The sequence below is a fragment of the Coturnix japonica genome, chromosome 27 (genome assembly GCF_054131305.1).
Source record: "Coturnix japonica strain WE chromosome 27, WE-NBRP24, whole genome shotgun sequence".
In the NCBI taxonomy this organism is placed as follows: Eukaryota; Metazoa; Chordata; class Aves; order Galliformes; family Phasianidae; genus Coturnix; species Coturnix japonica.
In genome coordinates, this window is record NC_140689.1 from 5,564,469 (window position 1) to 5,574,317 (window position 9,849).

Here is a 9,849-nt window from a genome sequence, read left to right on the forward strand (position 1 = left end):
CGGATCCCCACTGCTTTGCACACTGCTGTGCACACTCACGTGTGTCATGCACTGATTTCCCATCCAGTCCTTGAGGGGTCACTTACTTAGGACAGGAGTGCAGGGGAGCAGCCAGAAGCTGTTTGCATTCCCTGCTGTCTGCTGGGCAGCTTTGCTGGAGATGCTTGAGTTGCTTTGCTTTTCCTTGGGAGGTGGGAAGGAGCTTTGAATTTGAGGCACATCCCGTGCCAGAGCATCCCGATGGCACAAGGGGGATCAGGGCCCCTCTATTGGTTACCTCGGTGGCTTGCAGCAACTGGAACTTTTTGCCTATTGAGAAAGCTAAAAAGTGTGAGTTCCTCCTGACCCATATCAACAAAAATCTCAACCATAAAAAAGAGACGTCTTCGTATTCAAGCAAATGACAACAGTAAGACCATGCATGTTGTTTTGTTGTATTTCCTCTGTAATCATGGGGAGGATATGAAGAAGTGGTATAATTCATCCACTTCTGCACTTCAGGCACAAGTTCCTTAGAATTGGAAGAGACCCTTAAAGGCCATCTAGCCCAGCTCCCCTGCAATAAAAAGGGACATTCACAGCTAGATCAGGTTGCTCACAGCCTGGTCATTAGTCATCCCAGAGGCAAAACACACACTGAATGATCTCTCCTTCAGTCATAAATCCTTGGAGACAACAGCATTGACACTGCATGTTACTGAAGCAGTAAAAGAAATTGCTCCTGTAACTCTCCTTGTGTTAAGTAAAATGATGATAAAAAGCAATGGAATGCTTTGACAGGACACCAAAACCATCCTCCTTCCTTGATATCTGCTGCAATGGAACCTTCCACTGGAAGAAAGCCTCTGATGACTTGTCACCCCAGAGAGGTCAGCTTTAGAAGCAGGACTGCTGCACAATAGAATGAACTGGGGCTCCTTAGCATCTCTTACATCCAGGAGGGGTGTGATCAGACCCACCTATCACCTTCAGGTGCGCTTTCTGACACCTTGTCTGACTTCACTGTCACTGTGCCAGCATCCTCAGGCTTAACCTGCTTCATTGTCAGTGTGCAGCAATTGCCAACGTTCTTGATGTCATTGTAATTGTTGGTGTAAAGGAGGTTGCCATTCAGGAACCATTCCATGTCCACGTCATCATGGGACAGCTCGCAGGAGAAGACAGCAGAGCTCTCTTCTTCAATTTCTACATCCTGCAGGTGCTTCGTTACTTCTACATTGCGGGCTGTGAGGAAACAAGGTGAACTGTTACCACTGTTACTATAAATCATACTGGGATGTGGTAGAATGGTTGGACTAGATGATCTTTGTGTAATCTTCTCAGTGAAGATTATACATTTATAAAGTTAGCAGGAGAGAACAGCACAAATCAACCCCAAGGAGAGAAATCTGAGGTGAAATAGGACATGGAAGAGGCCACCCTCCCTGCTCATACCTTCAGCTGTCAGCGTGGCCTCAGTCTCTGCAATTCCTGCCTTGCACTTGTACACACCAGCATCATCGGGCTTCAGCTTCAGAATTCTGAGCTCTACTGAATGCTTATCCCTCTTGATCTTGTACTTCTCAGAGGGCTCGATGGGTGTGCGGCCCTTGAACCATTTCACAACCTTTGGAGAAGGCCTGAAGTCACAGGACAGGATGACAGAATGACGTTCCAAAGCTGTCTTGTCCTCCAACTTCCTGGTGATTTCTATATGGTAATCTGCAAAGCAGGGGTGGAAGAGAAGAAAGGATGAGGACAATTAGAAGAAGAGGAAAGTCTCTTGCGTGTATTCCATTCCAATTAATGTCAAGTTCACAATGGTTCTTTGAACGACTCTAAAGATAAAACAAACAATTGTCTATAGGGAATGCCATTGACTACATTTCTATAAAGTAATACTGTATATTATCTACCAAATGCAAGGTCCAGCTCTTGTTCTGTGCTTATTAAATTGCTCCCAATTGTTGAGGCTTTTATTCAAATAAGAGTGAGTTGAAAATATAACAAGTACTTTAGGATGTGAATGGATAATCTTACGCTGGGGACAACAGCAGATAAAAAGCCTGCAAGTTTCTTTCAGATGAAATCAATGACAAACCGCACCAAATTTAGGTGCTACCAAACTTAAACTTGTCTAGTTCAGAAATACAATTAATTTCACCTGATTTGACTTCTTTGCTATAGCCAAGGACAAAACCTCAGCTCTGTAAATCTGAATAGTAAGCACATCACAGCTATTCAAACACATCTTTTACTGAGATGCAGCTGTCTCATTTAGTGTCCAACGACTTTGAACTGGAAATGGAGCAGACCAAAGCAGAATCTAAACATGGCTTCTACAAGGACTGATCAAATGCGGCCACCGTCAAATTCAAAGTATCTGATACAGAAGGATCACACTCACTGTCAGACAAAACCTCTTTGGAGAGGTGAACTGACTGCCCTGTTCACCCCCACTTTGGAAATAACTGCACTCATTTCCTACCTGCTCCCAGCAGTGTGGGATGGTGGGATAGCATCACACTTCCCACACTAAGCATCCCACCATGTCACTTGTTCCACCTAAACCTCAGTCCCAAAACAAAAGGGGAACTCGCTTCTGAACCCTCTTCACTTCATTTCAGATGTCTTATATGCTTGATCTCCAACCCACCCCCCACTCAGGAGAAAGACCCCCCGCTTACACCCTACCATCTTGTTGCATTCTGATGTTGTCATCAGCCTTCAGCTTGTTGTCCTCTTTGTACCACTGGGTCTGAACCTCATCGTGTGAAATCTCACAGACAAAAGATGCACTCCCATATTCATTAACTTCCACATCTTCCAGTGCTTTAACAATCTTGATATCTCCAGCTGTGAAACAGTAGAGACATATTTGTCAGGGTATTTCCAGAACTGAGTGCAGCATCTTTTCCTTACACATATTTGCATACAAAATAAGTAGGATTATGTTTTATTCTAAACCATCATCCATTCCTGAGTCATTTCTCTCTTCAACACAGTCAATGCATTATTGCCCTTGAACTTAAAGACAGACCTACTAGCTACAATGGAGCTCCCTGCAAACAGTTTTCATGGAAACCAGAATCTCATTTATTCTAAAACCTTTCAAGCAAAATTAAGGGTAGAAAAACAATAGAACTGACTGAATCTTTAAGGTCATTTAGTTCCAGTCCCCCTGCTATAGGCAGGGACACCTCCCTCCACACCAACTCTTCTCCTCAGGGTCAAGGCTTCTCTCAAATCATTCTCCTCTAAGCCTGTGCCTGTGCTTGGGATTGCCCTGACCCAGGTGCAGGGCCTTGTACTTGGCCACACTCAAGTTCATGAGGCTGCCAAGGGCCCACCTCTCCAGCCTGTCCAGGTCCCTCTGGGTAGCATCCCTTCCCTCTAGCACATCAACAGCACCGCTCAGCTTGGGGTCATCTGCAAACTTGCTGAGGCTACATTTGATTCCACTCTCCATGTTGCCTACAAAAATGTTAAATAACACTGGTCCCAACACCACCCTCCACCTGGACACTGAGCTATTGACTGCAGCTCTCTGAGTGTGACCATCCAGACAGTTCCCTATCCTGCAACTGGTCCATCCATCAAAACCATTTTTCTCCAGTTTGGTGACCAGGATGTCATGCAGGACGGGATCAAATGCTCTGCACAAGTCCATGTAGATGATGTCAGTTGCTCTCCCATTATCCACTGATGCTGTTACTCCATCATGAAAGGCCACCAAGTTTGTCAGACATGGCTTGACCTTGATGAAGCCATATTGGTTACCACCAATTACCTCATCTTTATTTTCCAAACTATGCCAAGGAGAACTAGACAGAACTCTACAGTGTTGTGTCACTACAAACCTGTCTGAACCATGACCAGAGAAGCATGGCTTCTCTGCATGCTCATCACTAGTCTCTCCTTAGCTTGTGTGCCTACAAACAATGTATGGGGAATGTCAGCCACAAATCTTACCTAGGGGACATCTTTGCTTCAAAATCCTTTGAACATCACACAATCCCTTTTAACTCTCCAGGTCTGCATTTAGTTATGTCAGAATCAGGCCATATTTCTGTGCTGCTATATCCCTTTCCTTCTGAAGGGCCTGGATACAACTTGGATTAACCTCAGGAGAAGAGTTCCTGCATAGAATCATAGATTTACCCAGGTTGGAAAAGACATTGAAGATCATCAAGTCCAACCGCAGCCTAACCAGTACCCTAACTCTAAAAACCCTACACTAAATCATATCCCTGAGTACCACATCCAAAAGGCTCTTAAACACAACCAGGGATGGTGATTCAACCACCTTTCTGGGGAGCCTATTCCAGTACCTAAAATCTCTAGTATCTAAATCTCTCTAAAAGAGCACAGGTATTAATCTGACCAGAAAGGTTACTGTTTGTTCATAAAATGAGCCTTTTCCGCTCCATCTTGCATAGGCCACTGGGCACAGGGTAGCTGGGAGACCACAGAAAAAGTGGTTCTGTGAGCAATAGGGAAACTACTGCCTAATCCAACTCCTCCAATCTCTGCGCTCTGCCAGCATGTCTAAATAGTGTGGCAGATACACACAGGAGATAAATATTTCCACTTCCCTCAGCCAACACTGCTCTGAATTTCTATGGGACACACAGTTGGATGAAAAGGCATTTGACAAAGAAGGAAATGAAAGAGTTTAATCTGCTGTGTCATTCTCTCGGTAGCCAGAATAACTAACCCTCGCCAGTGTTAGTTCAAAGAATAGGCAGATTTTATCTCCTGACATGAGCAGTAATTCAAAGAAGCTGGTATATGATCCAGTATCCTGCATATTCACTGCAGGCAGGCAAAGACATTATGAGATAAGGGAGATCTACACATCACTTGTTATGAACACCTCATAAAGATAAAACCACACACAAGAGGAGAGTTTATGAAGAGGACTACTCTTGGACTACTTTCCAAGAGGCATCAATTAGTAACTCTCTTCGCTCATTTTTCACACTACTCTACAGTGTCCTCCTGAGCCCCCTTACTCCTGTTGCCAACTGCTGATGCAGGGAATCCTGAGGAACCAAGGATTCATAGTTGTTCCATCAGTAGTCCTTGGTCAGCTCTCCCTCCCTGCCCCTTCTGTTTTGATCCCACTAACCAAATTTTAGTTAGTCTGAAAAGAGGATGGAAACCTCCGCAGCAATTAGTTTCTAAATATCTTGCAATGGGCAGCTTGTAGGAGCCCCATCTCAATGCCCACAGCACAGGAGGCAGGACTGCTTAGCCCATGCACTAGTGCATTTACCAGCACAGATGTAAGCCCAGATCTATGCACACCAAATACAGGCTCTCAGTTTGCACAAGGAGGCATCCATGGAGCTGAAGTATTAGACAGATATTGTGGTGGGGCAGCAGTTATTGAGACACCAGACAGAAAGGACACAGATAACGTGGCAACTCAGCTTTACCATTATGACTGATGATCGAACATCTAATTTCACTGCTCAAAAGAGAACTTACATATAACTGGAAAGAATGAAATTCACAGGGGAAACCACACACAGACACACACAAAAGCAATACAAAGGAGATGAAGGATGGTTTACATACTAGTGATTCACTCTGAGACGCAAGGAAATGAAAGAGTATCCCCAACCATTTGCCTCCTGAAATGCTAAGTATATAAACTCATTGCTGTGATAACTATGCCAGACGTGAGTCATACACTGTAAAACCTTATGGGGTCAATCAGTTTAACTTCATAAATTCATTACACCAACAAAAACAGACCATCGTGTCCAGGCAGGTTCATTTCAGCTCTTCAAAGCTGTTGGTAAAACTGCCTGAGAGCTGAAATGCTTACCAGCAAAAGCTAAAACCTGTAAATCAAATGTAATAGGCTGGCTTTGTCTACTGTATAGAAATGATGTCTGAAAAAAAGAAAAGGAAAAAAAAAAAAAAAAGAACCTAAACCAGAACAAATGGAATGGCTGCATAAAACAGCCAGTACTGAAACAGCAACCCAACCTGGTTGCAGAATGAGAGAGAAAATGAGAGATCACCAAAGTCATGGGACAGGACAGATGTTCATGTTCATGCTAACACTGAACCCAAGTGGCCACATGAGGACAGCATCTAGTAGGAAATCAGAAAAAAGCATCCTTTCATACGTCCCTTGGGAAGGTGGCATCTACCAGGGCACAGCAGACCCGTGTGTTCAGTAACAAGTCTGATGCTTCAGAGCCTGGTGATGAGCTACAAACTGGGGTTTAACCAATGCAACACATGGAGGGAAAATCTGTCTTGAGCATAAAGAAGAAAGAGAAAGGTATCCAAAAGGACTAACCAAGAAATGCCCAAACTGCCCATGAAGCATTTCTTCCCGTGGTGCAAAATACCACAATAGGATTTATTTGTACTTTCAGTTAAACATAAAATGAACCTTTAGGGTAGCTGATGTCTTGTCTTAGGCTGCTCAGCATGTGGATGTTCCCTGATCTTCATATTCACACTTGTGAATAATGAGACTTCTCTTATTTCCCTGGGAAGTAATGCCCACTTTTTTACTTTGACAGAGCTCCTTCCCATCCTAGAAGGGAAAATATCAAGTCAGATCTCCATGAGTCCTTCCATCTCTGCACTGAGCAAAGGGAGCCTTCAGATCTATGCTTAATTCACCCACTCCCCTAGAATTAATGGAACTGTGCTTACTGGAACATATGCTGAAGCTTAAGCACAGTGCAGTGTTTTCAACATGTAGGAATGGCTATAGAACATGCATAAATTCTGGCTGACCTATGACAGCTTAAAGCACTGCGGAGGACTGTTAACAAGCCTGTTTGGACATCACCTTGAATAAATGATGTTATCCCCAAGTAAGGGAAGGAACAGCTGAGCACCGGGGAGTTACACAAAGTGCCAGAGCAAATTCTCACACTGTCAGGTGCAAAGAAAACTCAGATTTCACCCTAAAACCCAGTTCACAACAAGGCTACAAAATCCTGGCTGAGAATTTCTGTGTTAGACTTGAAGCTCAAGACTGTACTCCAACCAACAATATTTTGTGCAGCAAGACCTCAGGAGTTCACAAGAAACCCAAAACAAACTTCCATTTCTACTTGATAAATGAACTCAGGACATAATAACAAAGAGTGCTGATCTGGGCAAGTAAAAGAGCACTAAGAAAAGAGAGCAATGCAAAAGCTATCAAGCAAAAGCTCAGACTCGCATCCCTTGGAAGTGAAATTAAAGGCTCTCATTCACTTCCAGAGAAGTCAGAAAGGAAAATACCATTACATGCCATACCTTGAACCACTTGACGTCCACCATGGGCCTGGACAGCTCACACTCAAATGTGACCTTGTCCTTCTGAGTGACGCTAATGTCTGCCAATGGTTTGCTGATTTTCACAGGCAATTCTGAGAAGGAGAAAGAAGGATGCGGATTTAGTTGGGAATGAGGTCTCTAGGAGCATCTGGCGTAAGGAATAATGAAAGGCAGTGCCTACTCTCCATGCTTACTAGAACTTGTAATTAACATTAAAAAAACCTATTGTTTTGAGCACATTATCATTACTTGTGCTAGGGACAATAACGTTCCAAAAATCCTCTTGATATTTGAGGGATACTCTGGTGGTAATGGCCCAGTCCAAAACATTCTTTGCAGCTGGAAGGGAAGCTGGTTCTGCTGTTAAAGTAATCTGGGACAGGAGCAGATAATGACACCTTGCACCAACCAATACCTGTCACAGTGAGCCTCCCCGATGAATGATTTGGACTAATTAAGCTTTTCCCTGATGAAAGCCTAGAAGTATATCACAAGAAGGACCAAGTTACCCATGACCTTTTATTTGTCTTACTCAAGCATCTCCTCCTGACCATAACTGACAATAAAATATTCAGCCAGACTACAGGTTTGAGCAGCTGAGTTGTTTCTAGGATCTCCTGTAATCTTAAGCTAGGAACACAGACTTGTCTTTTGACTAAGTGTCTTTTATAGTGCACTAAAACAACAGGTTTTCACATGGCTATTCCTCATTTACCTTGCTCTGAACTCATTCTCAAACCATGCGGGATCAGTCCAGGGAGAAGGGGAGGAGAAGGGAAGGGAAAGGGGAAGTCTATGGTCCTCTAAAATCAGGCTTCTCAGCCTAAAACTCAACAGCAAATAGCAGTCCACTTCCCCACATTGCTAGACTCCAAGCATTTAAAGAACATCAGCTGACCACATTATGAGCTCTAACATAGCCAAAGGAATTCATATATTCAAATATTCTCTTCAGTGATGAGAAATATGGAGCATAACTTCAGACTTCTGCTGTTAAACTCTCACTTCTATCATAAACCAGGGTAAGAGTTCAATGCTGTTTTAGATGGAGGACTCATATTTTAAATAACTCATCTCATTAAGGCTTGGATTCCCTACTACAATTAGTTAAATTCCAGTTTGGATCATGCTTCACCTTGGATCACTTAGGGCTTCAGCCACTTATTGGAACTAACTCAATTTGTCTACAGAGAAGCTGTTTTCTATAGCAACAATAAGCTGTGATTGCAACTGGATGTCGGGAGAGCACAAATCCCGCAGTTATCCTGTACCAACATCCTCTCCTTCCATCAGAACAGCAAGTTTTTAAACCAGACTCATGCAAGCTTGCATGACACACCTTGTGTAAAACTGTTGGCAGCCATCAGGACAGCCAGTTGCTTCCTGTATAGACACTGTTCCATCAGTTTGGGTTTTTTGTCTCGCTAGAACAACAGCCAGTGTCTGAAAACTCCCACAACTGAAGCAACCACACTGATATACCGCAGTCACTGGAGGTGCTCAAGAGCCACGGGTATGTGGCACTGGGGACGTGGTTAGTAAGTCCAGTGAGGGTGGGCTGCGTTGGACTCAGCTATCTCAGTGGTCTTTTCCAGCCTTGGGTGCAACTTGTAAGAGGGAATGAAGCAGCAAACTGCCCAGCACTGAGCTGCATTCTTCTGACACATGGTATCAGTGAACTGCTGTATTTCCCTATCTTCTCTGGAGCTATTGATCTAACCTAACTGAAAAAGTAAGCCTGAACCTAGATATAAATCAGGATCATAGTCACCCATGGTTGCTTATATATTCAGAAAGACACTCTAGAGGGTAATTCAGCGCATCTAGAAATTAAAGTAGAAGTTCCTTAGTCAAAAATATTCCACAGCCAGATATTCACCTCGCTACCACTACATTAAAAAGGAGAATCCAACTTGTGGTGTGGGTCATTGATGTTGTTCCGGGGGGAACTGTGGCTGTTCCATGCCCACAGGGTAGAAGACAGCCAGTCTTCCTCTAAGCCACATAAAAAGCTGCTTAGTGCTCCCAAAGCGAATGCTCACCAGTTGTTTCCAAATTGAAGGTCATCTTCTGGCCAGCAGCCTCGCAGATGTATTCTCCAGCATCTTTCTTCTCCAGCTGCTCCACAAACAGACGCCGTGTTTTGCCCACAGATTCCATTCTGAACTTTCTGGAGGAGGCAAGCAGTCTTCCATCCTTGTACCATTTTACTTCGCTTGGATCCTGTGCTACTTCACAGCTGAGGGAGGCACTTGCTGCCAGGGCAGCACTCACCTCTTTCTGCACCTGCTCCTGGTTTATAAACACAGGTTTTGGCTCTGAGGGAAGAAAAGAAAAAGTATTGACTGAGGGACTGAAATGAGACCAACTTGCAGGTTTGTATGTACAGGCTGGAACAGGTTTAGGTTACCACTTGTGCCCAAACTAATAGCCTTCACTAGAGAATATCATCTGTTGAAACAAAGTGTCAAATCTAGGCAAGAAAGATCCTAGGAACTGAAGGAACCAAGAGGGTCCTTGAACACCAGTCCCATGGTTGCAAGTCACTATGCAAACATATTGAACCCAAAA

General features: G+C 43.8%; 1 protein-coding gene across 1 annotated transcript; it reads right to left on the minus strand.

The window, feature by feature from the left end:
- Positions 1–909: 909 nt before the first annotated feature.
- On the minus strand, positions 910–3,885 carry LOC146756396 (obscurin-like). Its single transcript, XM_085524381.1, has 3 exons — positions 3,840–3,885; positions 1,435–1,701; positions 910–1,224 (listed from the first exon to the last, which is right to left on the minus strand). Exons 1-3 carry the CDS (start codon positions 3,883–3,885, stop codon positions 950–952), a joined length of 588 nt encoding a protein of 195 aa, XP_085380507.1. The 3' UTR covers positions 910–949.
- Positions 3,886–9,849: the final 5,964 nt, after the last annotated feature.